This window comes from Macaca mulatta, chromosome 11 (genome assembly GCF_049350105.2).
Source record: "Macaca mulatta isolate MMU2019108-1 chromosome 11, T2T-MMU8v2.0, whole genome shotgun sequence".
Lineage (NCBI taxonomy): Eukaryota > Metazoa > Chordata > Mammalia > Primates > Cercopithecidae > Macaca > Macaca mulatta.
The window spans coordinates 57,914,447-57,927,842 of record NC_133416.1 but is presented as its reverse complement, the minus strand read 5'-3'; the positions used below and the strand labels follow the sequence as shown (position 1 = coordinate 57,927,842).

At 42.8% G+C, this 13,396-nt stretch overlaps 1 protein-coding gene and 1 long non-coding RNA gene across 5 annotated transcripts in view; both read right to left on the bottom strand.

The window, feature by feature from the left end:
• Positions 1-13,396, bottom strand: part of DIP2B (disco interacting protein 2 homolog B) — a 269,702-nt gene that overhangs the window by 36,252 nt on the left and 220,054 nt on the right. For all 4 annotated transcript variants that reach the window (XR_013401070.1, XM_077954195.1, XM_015151712.3 and 1 more), the window contains 6 exons: positions 11,570-11,771; positions 7,472-7,581; positions 7,250-7,330; positions 4,591-4,714; positions 2,710-2,831; positions 835-946 (listed from right to left, as the gene is read on the bottom strand). Coding sequence is in view for 3 of the 4 variants with exons in the window: in XM_077954195.1 (XP_077810321.1) it covers positions 835-946; positions 2,710-2,831; positions 4,591-4,714; positions 7,250-7,330; positions 7,472-7,581; positions 11,570-11,771 (751 nt within the window). In the remaining variant the exon portion in view is untranslated. The remainder of the gene's footprint in view (positions 1-834; positions 947-2,709; positions 2,832-4,590; positions 4,715-7,249; positions 7,331-7,471; positions 7,582-11,569; positions 11,772-13,396) is intronic.
• On the bottom strand, positions 8,773-11,288 carry LOC144332888 (uncharacterized). Its single transcript, XR_013401087.1, has 2 exons — positions 11,163-11,288; positions 8,773-9,014 (listed from the first exon to the last, which is right to left on the bottom strand). It is a non-coding gene; the product is annotated as an uncharacterized LOC144332888 (long non-coding RNA).

The following is a 13,396-nucleotide window of genomic DNA, read 5'->3' as shown; positions in this document are numbered from 1 at the left end:
TAACAACTTATAAGGTAAGGATAAAAGCATATAACACATTAAATGACTGACATAACGGCTCAATGAAGGTTAGATGTTATCATTATGATTACATGCTAGGAGCTCTGCATTACATCATTTAATCTTTACAACTCCCACTTTATAGACAGGTTAGTAAGGATACTCAGAGAGTAGCAGATATACAGGACTTAAACCTTACCTGCCTGACTCCAAAACCCACATTCTTCCTATACCACAGCTTTTTCAGCTATTCCCTTATTTTACCCCCTTCTTTAATATGAATACTATCTAAAAATTTTGCACTTTATGGCTTTCAAAGTATAGTATTTTCATATTACACTGCATTTTATCTTCTCAATAAATATACAGGTCAGGCAGGGGTAGGCAGTAGCTTAGGAAAGGGTAATTTCAGTCAAGATTACACAGGCAGTAGGTAATGAAGCTTGAGCCAGAACCCAAATCACCTGACTCCCAGTCCAGTATTATTTCAACAATATCACATCTCGAACAAAAGGATCAGATTGTCTCAATATTTTACTTGGCCCTACATATACATAGTTACATGTAGCATAAAAACCTAACCACCTTTTGATGATGCCAAGAGTATCAGCAAAACACTTTTGTTTGGAGAGCTCTTAGCAGACTGTGATCTCGCCCTTTGCATCTGCTATCAGTGTTTAGTCCTGCACAAGCTTACTGATGCTAGGTTTTGCCTCTGTCTTAGCAGGCAGAAGACATAAAGGCAGGGTAAACAAGTCTGGCATGAGAAGAGAGGAGATCTCAGGTATTGTGAGCTCTCATTCCCTCCACCCTCAGGAGAAGTCTCCCTTTCACCTGTGTCAATGATGGTTGGCCAGGTTTTCACATCCACTGCTGCTGCTGCCTCTCGGGACCTCAGTAGCCGCATTAGGGTCTGACCAGTGAGAATACAGGCTGCTTTGCTGACCTAGAAAACAAATGGACAACAATAAGCATCAGGAGGTTCAGCCCCAACACGGCACCACAGGCCCCGGCTGCTGCTAAAAGCCACTCATGTACTACACTGGACAGGACAGTTTTAAAGAACACATGTGGGACAGATGAGGTCAGTTTACTCCCTTGCATGTTTCCTTCTGGAAATGTGTGACATTTAACTCTCTCAGGATGATGGACCTGTTCACAATACACTGTATTGTTTATAACAGTGATTCTCAAAATATTTCATAATTATAATCTCAGTATGGATCCCACAATCCCATGAGTTCATTAAGAACACAATTAAATAAAGATGTGGATTTTGGGCCGGGCGCGGTGGCTCAAGCCTGTAATCCCAGCACTTTGGGAGGCTGAGACGGGCGGATCACAAGGTCAGGAGATCGAGACCATCCTGGCTAACATGGTGAAACCCCGTCTCTACTAAAAAAATACAAAAAACTAGCCGGGCGAGGTGGCGGACGCCTGTAGTCCCAGCTACTCGGGAGGCTGAGGCAGGAGAATGGCGTGAACCCGGGAGGTGGAGCTTGCAGTGAGCTGAGATCCGGCCACTGCACTCCAGCTTGGGTGACAGAGCGAGACTCCGTCTCAAAAAAAAAAAAAAAAAAAAGATGTGGATTTTGTAGTGCTCAGGAAATGAGAAGAATCAGATAACCATGTTTGAAGGAAACTGCCCCAGTCTCTAGTGAATAACGAGACTTACTACACCTAGACCATACGCTGAACCTAAGGAACCCCGATGCTGATATAAGCTCTCACAGAAACTAGGTTCTCTTGCCCAGCTATACACAGAAATGCAAAGTGACCTACTTTGCCCACGAACTGCATCAACAGCAACTCCCCTCCCTGCTTTTCTGGCCCACTTTGTAGAATATAACAAGGGCATTTTGCTGAATTACACTTTGTAATAAAATCATCTATGGTGATCATGGCTTTTATATCGTGGGCTCCTTTTTTGCTGACAGAGCAGCAGTTCTCAGAGAAGCAAATGCTACATGAACTGGAATTTTGTAATCTATCAGCACTGGCCAAGGCTTCTCCTTGCTGTAAACACTAGGATCTGATGCAATACACACTTACCTTATTTTCTTTAACTCTCATATCCTATAAAGACTTCTATCATCTCCAGAGTAAGGTCTGGACACCTTTTAATGCTAAACCAAGTAAATTCACAAAAGTAACTAAAATAGAAGTGACCTGACACCACGGTTAATTCAGTTTGGCATTTAAAATCACCCAGATAATTTAGCAGGAAAAATATCAGACATCACATTTTAGACAGAAGGGGAGGGGGAAACTTTTTTTTTTTTTTTTTTTTGAGACAGGGTCTGCTCAGGCTGGAGTGCGGTGGTGTAATCTCAGCTCACGACTAACCTCCACCTCCCAGACTCAAGGGATCCTCCTGCCTCAGCCTCCTGAGTAGCTGCGACTACAGGCATGTGCCACAATGCCTGGCTACTTTTTGTGTTTTTGTTGGAGAAATACTAACAGCTGCTTCACCTCCTTAATGTTCATGATAACTGCATACAATTCTGCATCTCACCAATAACCACTTTCCCCCAGTTCCTTCGCTGAATAATGATGGTTGTTTTGGCTTGACTAACAAAAAGGAGGTAGTTTCCAGGAGACAAATTTGAATTCCTGACTTAACAAAATTGGAAAATTAGTAAGGATCCTTAGCTGTCTGAATCTGGATTTTAGGAGATGAGGACAAGGCAAGATACAGCTGGTACTTACATCAACAATCATTCGGACAGTGGGCAGCGTGGCCGTGAGGTTCTGAGCATGTGGAGGTCTGACCGTCACAGGTATACAGCCCGCATACAGGCAGCCATAGAAGGCAGCGATTAACTCAATGCCTGCAAGACAAAAGACCCTGTCAGGAGAGGCACTTAACTGCCTAAGAGCACTGAGAAACTAAAAGGCAAATTTTCCAAAACGGTTAAATCATGTGCAAGACAGGTTCTGTAGACCATAATTTAACAGAGACTCTAGCAGAAGATATTGAAAGTGAAAGAAGGAAGCATATAAAACTTTAGAAAATATAGAGAAAACAATTAACAAAAAAGGAAGGAAATCAGAAGTAAACTCCTGAAATATTTGTGAAGAAGGTATATTGATATTATTACTTTATATTACTCAGGAGAAGTAACTGGAGAAACCAGGAATGGTTAATTAGGAAAATAAAAGAATGGAGAAAGGAGAGGTAAGGAAGCCCTAAGCTTTTTAAAAATATTTAGAAGGCTGCTCTAAAAAGAACAATCAGACTTCTTAGATGTTGTTGAAGGGGTGTGAGTTTTAGGGAGCAAAGTATGACTCAGTCTGAGGACGACTTTGGGCAGAGGCCTCCTTAGGAAGAGCTCAGGTCCTTCCCCGTGGCCTCTCGCCAACTGACAGGTGCAAGGCCATCTCTTGGGCATACAATAGCGGGGACTGCTCTATCACGTGATCTTCTATGAAATCTCAGTATCTCGGTAAATAAGGCAGCGCATAAGAATCACAGAATGAGCCAGGCCTTGTGGCGCACACCTATAATCCCAGCACTTTGGAAGGTTGGGGCAGGTGGATCACCTAAGGTCAGGAGTTTGAGACGAGCATGCCCAACATGCTGAAACCCCATCTCTACTAAAAATACAAAAATTAGCTGGGCATGGTGGCGGGTGCCTGTAATCCCAGCTACCCAGGAGGTTGAGGCAGGAGAATCACTGGAACCAGGGAGGCAGAGGTTGCAGTGGGCTGGGATCACGCCACTGCACTCCAGCCTGAGTGGCAGAGCGAGACTCCGTCTTAAAAATAAAATAAACAAAAAAATCACAGAACAATATGAAGTGTGGGGGGATAATAGGCCAAAAAAAGCTGGATGTATGAGTGGATTAGGTGACAGAAATAACGAAGGGAAGACTCAAATATTTCACCCAGAATTTTGAATCTTTATGCCAAATAATTCTGAACCCCTCTTACTATGAAGACAAGGTTGTTGAATTAAATCAGAACATGAAAGTAGCAATAACAAAAGAAGACTAAATCATAATATGAAAACTCACATCCCTTCAACAACATCTAAGAAGTCTGATTGCTCTTTATAGAGCAGCCTTCTAAATATTTTTTAAAAGCTCAGGGCTTGCTCACCTCTCCTATCTCCATTCTTTTATTTTCCTAGTTAACCATTCCCAGTTTCTGCAGTTATTCCTCCTGAGTAACATCAATCATAATATGAAAAATGTTCACAGAATTCACGCACAACATTTCTTTGGGGACTGGGTGAAATTGCCCCATTCCTGAACATTCACAGAAACAAAGCATCTGTTTTGAGAGTTTCCAAAAGCCAAGCAGCTGAAGACTTCATTCATTCATTATTTATTGAGTGACTTTTATGTGCCAGGCACTAATAGAAACATAAGGGTGCAAAAACAGACATGGTCCCAGGAGAGCCACTGTACTGCACAACGTGGGGGGTGAGGCTTGGTTCCCACTTCGGCCTGTGTGCATAGTCTTCTAAGTGTTGGGAAGTACACTGCCTGCAAGTCACAGAGAGCGGCCCTGAGTGCCTATCCTCTTATAATTTGTAGTCAGTCTAGTATTGGAGCTTAAAGTCTAGTCTACCAATCCAATGCTTACCAGGTGGATAGAGCAACACCACATTATCTCCTGCATTTAGATGTCCCTTATCACCAAGAACGGCCGCAATCCTCTCTGCTCGTTTATGAAGCTGAAGGCAGCTGGCTGTGCATACAGCGGTTCCCTTTAAACAACAGAAAGGATAAGCGGGTCAAAGCTCAGAAAGCAAATAAACTATAATAAGCACAGCCAGTTCAACACCATACCTGAAAAAGGCTTGTGCCTTTGTAGATTATCCTTAGCAAATTATCAATTCTAGTGAAAATTCCCCTAAAATCAAAGACGTGTGGAGCTGGACAGGGTGGCTCACACCTGTAACCCTAGCACTTTGGGAGGATGAGGTGGGGGCACTGCTTGAGCCCAGGAGTTCAAGACAAGCCTTGGCAACATAGCAAGATCTCCTCTCCACTGAAAATACAAAAAAAATCAGTCAGGTATGGTGGTGGCAGGTGCCTGTAGTCCCAGCTACTCAAGAGGCAGAAGTGGGAGGATCACTTGAGCCAATGCCTGAGCGACAAAGCGAGATTCTGTCTCCAAAAACAAACAAACAAACAAACAGATAGACAGACATGTATGGGATCCTTTTTTTTTCTTTTTTTTTTGTTCTGACATGGTCTTGCTGTTGCCCAAGCTGCAGTGCAGTTATGTAATCACAGCTTACTGCAGCTTGCAGCCTCCAACTCCAGGTTCAAGACATCCTCCTGCCTCATCCTTCCAAGAAGCTGGGATTATAGGCATGAGCCACCATGCCTGGCTGACTTTTTTTTTTTTTTTTTTTTTTTGAGACAGAGTCTTGCTCTGTCGCCCAGGCTGGAGTGCAGTGGCGCAATCTCGGCTCACTGCAAGCTCCGCCTCCCGGGTTCACGCCATTCTCCTGCCTCAGCCTCCTGAGTAGCTGGGACTACAGGCGCCCGCCACCGCGCCCGGCTAATTTTTTTTGTATTTTTAGTAGAAACGGGGTTTCACCATGGTCTCGATCTCCTGACCTTGTGATCCGCCCGCCTTGGCCTCCCAAAGTGCTGGGATTACAGGCGTGAGCCACCGCGCCCAGCCCTGGCTGACATTTTTAAAAGAAATATGAGAACCTTAATGAATCCATGGGCTTGAAAAGAAGCTCACTTCATGTACAGGTAGAGCAAGAAACTTCCCAAATTTTGTCATAAAAGTAATGGTTCTTAAGATTTTTAATGATTTTTCAATAAGATGCACAGTATATTCTTCTCATTAAGTTCTACTATTGTATACATTCCTCAAAAAAAAATAAAAATAAAAATCAGATTCCAGGGGAATGGGGGAGATGGGTATACTTTGGATAAGTCCCCTAAGAGCTCCAATAGGCACTTCCAGTCTTCCCCCTGCTGAGGAGAAATACTGCTATCCACATGGTCACAGACTTTGAGCCTGTGACTCAGCCATCAACACAAAAACTCAGCTGACTCCCACAGAATGCATAATTTTAAAATACAATATATAGGCCGGGCGTGGTGGCTCACACCTATAATCCTAGCACTTTGGGAGGCCGAGGAAGGTGGATCCTGAGGTCAGGAGTTCGAGACCAGCCTGACCAACATGTGAAACCCCGTCTGTATCAAAAATATAAAAATCAGCTGGGCCTGGTGGTGGGTGCCTGTAATCCCAGCTACTCGGGAGGCTGAGGCAGAAGAATCGCTTCAACCGGGGAGGCGGAGGCTGCAGTGAGCTGAGATCATGCCACTGCACTCCAGCCCAGGCGACAGAGCAAGACTCCATCTCAAAAAATATATGTGTATTTTTTCTTTTTATATATATTTATATATCATAATATATATTATATATTATATATAAATATATATATACTTTTTCTCTTTTTATTTTTGAGACAGGGTCTTGCTCTGTCGCCTGGGCTGGAGTGCAGTGGCACAATCTCGGCTCACTGCAACCTCTGCCTCCCGGGTTCGGGCGATTCTTCTGCCTCAGCCTCCCGAGTAGCTGGGATTACAGGCGCCCACCACCAGGCCCAGCTGATTTTTATATTTTTGGTAGAGACGGGGTTTCACATATTGGTCAGGCTGGTCTCGAACTCCTGACCTCATGTGATCCACCCGCCTCGGCCTCCCAAAGCTTTGTGATTACAGGTGTGAGCCACCGTGCCCAGTCCTAAAATACAATATTATAACGAACCATCTGTCAGAAACCAGTAGTTAAATGTGCTCTTTAAGTAAATTTCAATTTGCTTTTTATCTGTTAGCAATAAATCATTTAATTATGTACCAGAAATAACTTAGGTTTTTAAAATGCTGGTCTGAGGTCATTTTCTTCCTGGCAGAAATCAAAGAATTAAAAGTCCAACTGGGTAAAAAAACTGTATGACATAACACATTTTGAACATCTGTGTATCTATGTAATTGCATTGTTGGCTCCATTTCTCCTATCATAATTGAATAAAGAAGACGTGCTTGTACCATAAGAAAAGAAAGTATTACACAGCACTCCAGGAGGTCTCATTCCAATCCTAAAGTGATTGCACAGTTTACCCTCATATGTCAAAGCAAGGAGAAAGCCATTAACTCCTTTTTCAGAGATGGCAACACAAATTTTCTGATGAAAGAAAGCGATCAAGAGTGCTTAAGATAGTCCTATAGTCGTCAGCTGATTAGATATACCATTGAATTTTTAATACCTTGGCATTTAACAGCATGAAGAGTACATGGTCAGGAGTCGCCTGGGCTCGCCACTGTAGGATCTCTGCCAGAAACTGGTGCTGAAGTCATAAACCAGAAAAAGGACTCAGGGTCAGCAACTTATAACAAGTCACATAATGTATCCCTCAGCTGCTACCTGCAGTACAAGTTCTGTCCTTGACTTGATTTCAGTAAGAAGGCAACATTTCAGGAACACTTACCTTCCTCACCAAATCATTCTCTTCTATTTGTCCCAGATCCCTTCCAGCAGCTTGTGCTATACGTTTTCCAGCAACCAGATTCCCAACCATCACGGAAGCAGGGCCTACACCTGTAAATAAATGCAAAACCCAACTCACTGGAGATGGCAATTCCAACTAAGTATCCAGAGCATTTCCAGACTGACCAAAACTGGTTCAAATATTCATCCAACAATACTGACTGAACATTCTTCTAGGCACTGGGAACCCACGAGCAAATAGGGCAAGGAGCCTGCACTCTGGAGAAGGGTAACCAAGAAATACATACACAAATAAATAAACACAAATAGTGCAAAGTACTGGAAACAAACAAACAAACAGGAGGAACACAGGAGGGATAGGGACTGGGGTGGAAGGAAGCAGGCAGCTATTATAGTTTGGGGTATACAGAAAGTTTTCACACTGAGGAGGTGACAGCTGGTTGCACAAGCTCCTACTAATATTTTAATCTTCTCCAATCATAATAGAACCCTAAAAGAGGGCTTAACAATAAAGAATATCTGGCTTGGAAAGAAATTTGTCATCTACGAGGCCTGAGGGAGTTTATCTAGAATATTAAATTTGTTCAATTAAAAGTGAATAATAGCCGGGAATGGTGGCTTACACCTGTAATCACAGCACTTTGGGAGGCTCAGGCGGACAGATCACTTGAGCCCAGGAGTTTGAGACCAGCCTGGGCAACATGGCAAAACCCTGTCCCTACAAATACAAAAAGATTAGCCTGGTATGGAGGCAGACATCTTAAGTCCAGGCTACTCGGGAGGCTGAGGTGGGAGGATCGTTTGTGCCAGAGTTCAAAGCCGCAGTGAGCTGAGATTGTGCCACTGTACTCCAGCCTGGGCAACAGTGTTAAGACCCTGTCTCAAAAAAAGCAAAAACAAAAACAAAAAAAACTCAGGGGAAAAAATGTCAGCAATGCCGGGCATGGTGGCTTGCTCCTGTAATCCTACCAATTTGGGAGGCAGAGACGGCAGACCATGTGAGGCCAGGAATTTGAGACTATCCTGGCCAACATGGCAAAACCCCATCTCTACTAAAAATACAAAAATTAGCTGGGCGTGGTAGCTCACACCTGTAATCCCAGGTACTCAGGTGGTTGGATCCTGGATGGCAGAGGTTGCAGTGAGCCGGATCACGCCACTGCACTCCAGCCTAGGCAACAGAGCGAACTCTATCTCAAAAAAAAAAAAAAAAAAAAAGGCAGCAATTGGTAAATCTAGGGTAGGTTACATGGGTGCTCCTCACCGTACTATTCTTCTAACTTTTCCATAGGTTCGACACTTCAAAATAAACAGGGGAGCCCACTCCCTCTCTAGAAAAAAGTGCTAGGCACTGTCCCCCTCTCTTCATGGTCACCGCCTTATGGAACTAAGAAGATGGCAAAAAGATGATTAAAAAAAGCTTATTGCCAGCTAGGTTTTAAATAAGGCTGATGCTATACTGGATTAATATTTAAAATGTTTTATTTGACCGGGCGTGGTGGCTCATGCCTATAATCCCAGCACTTTGGGAGGCCAAGGCGGGCGGATCACGAAGTCAGGAGATCGAGACCATCCTGGCTAACACAGTGAAACCCTGTCTCTACTAAAAATACAAAAAAAAAAATTAGCCAGGCGTGGTGGCGGGCACCTATAGTCCCAGCTACTCGGGAGGCTAAGGCAGGAGAATGGCATGAACCCAGGAGGCAGAAGTTGCAGTGAGCCAAGATGGCGCCACTGCACTCCAGCCTGGGCGACAGAGCGAGACTCCATCTCAAAAAAAAAAAAAAACCTTTTATTCTATCAAAATCTGCTGATCCTGAATATACTGAAACAAATGAAAGAAAAATCACTTAAATCATATAATCAATTTTCAAAGGGTAAATATTTGGGGAAGCTGGGTAAAGGATGTAAGGAAAATCTTTGCACCATGTGGCAACTTTTGTGTGTGAAATTATTTCAAAATGGAAAGTTTAAAAAATTTAAAAATAAAACAAAAAACTCAAAAAAGATAAAGTATTCCAATTGGTGAACAGTTTTAGTCTACAAAGTCTCTACTACAATTTTAAGTAAATACGCAATATTACTCCCTAAGAAACTTCATGACAAATTATAGATATATCATGTTGGAGATAGCCTTTTAATACAGGCAGGGACTCAGAGTGTATTTCTGTAAACTGTGCAATCCAGGATTCACATTATAAAATTAATAAAGGCATGACATTTTAAAAAGTGAATTTTGCAGTAGTTTAAAACAATAAAACAAACTCAGCAGCAGTTCCTTGATGTTATTCTGTGTGCATTTCGTGAGTCTATGGGTCTATGGGTCACAGAGAACGAAAGATACTGAAAGCAGTAACTCCAGGAAGCTAATTGCAGACACTGCTGTCCTGGTAAATATGCCTTCTGATTTTCCCATAAAATTCTGTAAACATCTTATGCCAAAAACTGCTAGTTATCAATTCCAGTATCTATTCTATTCTTCTTCCTTAATAACAGAACCCCCAGTTTTTAGCTGGACACACAGCTGGAATAAAGACTATATTCTTTAGTGTGGGAGGATAATATGTTAGAGGAAGTAACATGTGCAATTTCTAGAAAATATGTTAAAGGGAAGAGTATCCTTTCTTTATCTTTTCCTCCTATCTGCTGGCTGGGATGTAGAGGTTGAGGAGCCTAATGAGCCCTGGGGCAGTTGCTAATGATGGCTGTGGCAGATTATTTTATTTTCTCACAATCTTCCTTTCTTTCCTTTCCTAGTTATGTCTGGATGGGAGAAGTATACTTCTTGTTTAGGACAATGAAATGTTAGGACATGTGACACAAACAGAAGCTTTAAATATGCTCGTGTGGCTTGGCTTGATTTCTTGCTTCTGCCATCTGCCTTAAAAAACATACGGCCCAGGTAGCTGCTGGTCCCGTGATGAGGAGACACATGGAACAGCTCTGAACCTAACCTAAGCCTGGAGCCAAGTCAAGTCCAGTGGATTCCAGCCAAGCCAACCAGATCTACATCTCATGAGTAAACAGTAAATGCTTGCTACTTCAAGGCACTGAGTTTTAGGGTTATTTGTTCTGTAGCGTATCTATGGCAAGAGTTGACTGACAAAACACCAGAGCAAAAAGATGGGAAGCTAGAAGAACATGATCGAGGAGTGACTATCCTAGCCTTTGGACTACCTAGCTCTGAACTTTTTTTACCTGACAAAAATATAAGCTTGTTTCTTGCCTGAGCTGCTATTATGTTTTTCTGCAACTTGCAGCCAAGACTAGTCCTAACAAACACATTCTTTCTTTCTACAATAGCTCCAAAGGCATCTCAAGGATATCTTGGCCTCCGGGCTGCCTTAACACCTTTTCCATCTTCCCTTTCCTCTCCTTCTTTTTTTTTTTTTATTTTTATTTATTTATTTATTTTTTTTTTGGAGACGGAGTCTCGCTCTGTCGCCCAGGCTGGAGTGCAGTGGCCGGATCTCAGCTCACTGCAAGCTCCGCTTCCCGGGTCTATGCCATTCTCCTGCCTCAGCCTCCCGAGTAGCTGGGACTACAGGCGCCCGCCACCTCGCCCGGCTAGTTTTTTGTATTTTTTAGTAGAGACGGGGTTTCACTGTGTTAGCCAGGATGGTCTCGATCTCCTGACCTCGTGATCCGCCCGTCTCGGCCTCCCAAAGTGCTGGGATTACAGGCTTGAGCCACCGCGCCCGGCCTCCTCTCCTTCTTTTTTGTTGAGACAGGGTCTGGTTCTGTCGCCCAGATTGGAGTGCAATGGCGCAATCTCGGTTTACTGCAACCTCCTAGGCTCAAGCCATCCTCTGTCAGACTCTGAAGTAGCTGAGACTACAGGTGTGCACCACCAGGCCTGGCTAATTTTTTGCTTTTTTTTTTTTTTTTTTTTTTTTTTGTAGAGACCGGATTTTACCATGTTGCCCAGGTTGTTTTCGAACTCCTGGACTCATGCGATCCTCCCACCTTGGCCTCCCAAAGTCTTTGTAAACTAATTCTAGAGAAAGAATCACACTGAGAGAACCCAGCTTCTTGAAGTTGGAATTTCAGTGCCAGGTCTTGGAAGCCAGCATATTACCTGGTTGTTTTTGCCGGGGCTTTGGCAAGTTTGTCACACATGTATGTGGGCACATGAGGATATTGCAAGGATGCAGCGATCCCTCCAGAAAGAGTTGTTTCGTCTGAGATATATGAATTCCTCCTAGTGGAGTTTTTGGCAATGTATTGGCCGGCACCAGAGCAAGACAATAAACCCCCACTTGATGAATGCTATCGATCGCCTAGAAAAATACAAACAAAAATACTCAATGAGATCACTTCTATTACATTTGACATATTCCTGGTATAATCCGTTATTTTACTCTACCATTTTTCTTGCTCTACCCATTCTAGATCTAGAATCTGGTAGATCATTAAGATTCCATATATCTAGAGATTTAAATATAATCATTAAGATAATACACATCTTTCAGCTGTGGCAGAGATTACAAGAAGAGAGGTAAGATACAATCTAAATGGACAAAGGTGGATACTGACTTGTAACTCTCAGTATGTTCTCTTTTTAAGTTTTTATTCTTTTTAGAGACAGGGTCTCACTCTGTCAGCTAGGGTGGAATGCAATGGCATAAGCCATGACAGCCCCAAACTCCTAAGCTCAAGTGATCCTCCTGCCTCAGCCTCCCAAGCAGCTGGGACTACAGAGATGCACCACTGCACCTGGCTAATTTAAAATACATTTTTTTCTTTTCTTCTTCTTCTTTTTTTTTTTTTAATTTTAAGGTTTTTGGAGAGATGGGGTCTCACTGTGCTGCCTAGGCTGGTCTTGAACTCCTGGTCTCAAGTGATGCTCCCACCTTGGCCTCCCAAAGTGCTGAGATTACTGTCATAAGCCACCATGCCCAGCCAATATGTTCTCTCTTAAGTGATAATGTCAAAAACCTATAAATTTGTTTTGGTTCCTTTAATCTTTTAGCTATCAGCCAACAACGCCTAATTAAACAGAGGTAAGACATTTTTATTATGAACACAACAGCACTCTCTAAAGGAGCCCACTTAAGTGATTCACCATGTCACCATGCACCTCCTCTGAAAACCATCTGGGGTGAGGCCCACAGCACACCGAGCATTGGAGGCCACAAGCTACCCCGAGCGTACCTGTGCTCGCAGCCATGTAACTGCATGTTTGCTTAAAGTCAGCTGTGTTTCTACACTGTTTGACAGCTGTTCTTGTTTTCACACAATGTAATTCAATATTATGTTAACTGACAAAATACAAATGCAAAAACACAGAAGGAGCTATGCTTTGGAAAGATACACTAAAAGGGAGCTCCTGAAAAACCACTGATCATAGGTCAGGCAAGTTAATCCTAAAGTGAAGACATCCACTCAATCATTTTTCAAATACCCACATTCTGGTGCTAACTTTACAGAAAATAAAACCAGGCTGGCTATGGTGGCTCATACCTGTCATCTCGGCACTTTGGGAGGCCAAGGTGAGAAGATAGTTTGAGTTCAGGAGTTTGAGATCAGCCTGGGCAACATGGCAAAACCCCATCTCTATATTTTAATTTAAAAAAAAAATTAAAAAGAAAAATGAGAAACTGAAGACAATGCATTTTGATATAGTTTATGGACGTAAGTGGACCTGGACCTCAAGTTGGTATATTCGTAATCACACTTCTCTACATCCAAGGAATACACATGTAGATATTTTCTATTAAAATTTAATACTTGAAGAATTTCTCATTATTATGAAACCCATCAACTTTTTTTTTTTTTTTTTTTTTTTTTTTTTTTGAGACGGAGTCTCGCTCTGTAGCCCAGGCTGGAGTGCAGTGGCCGGATCTCAGCTCACTGCAAGCTCCGCCTCCCGGGTTCACGCCATTCTCCGGCCTCAGCCTCCCGA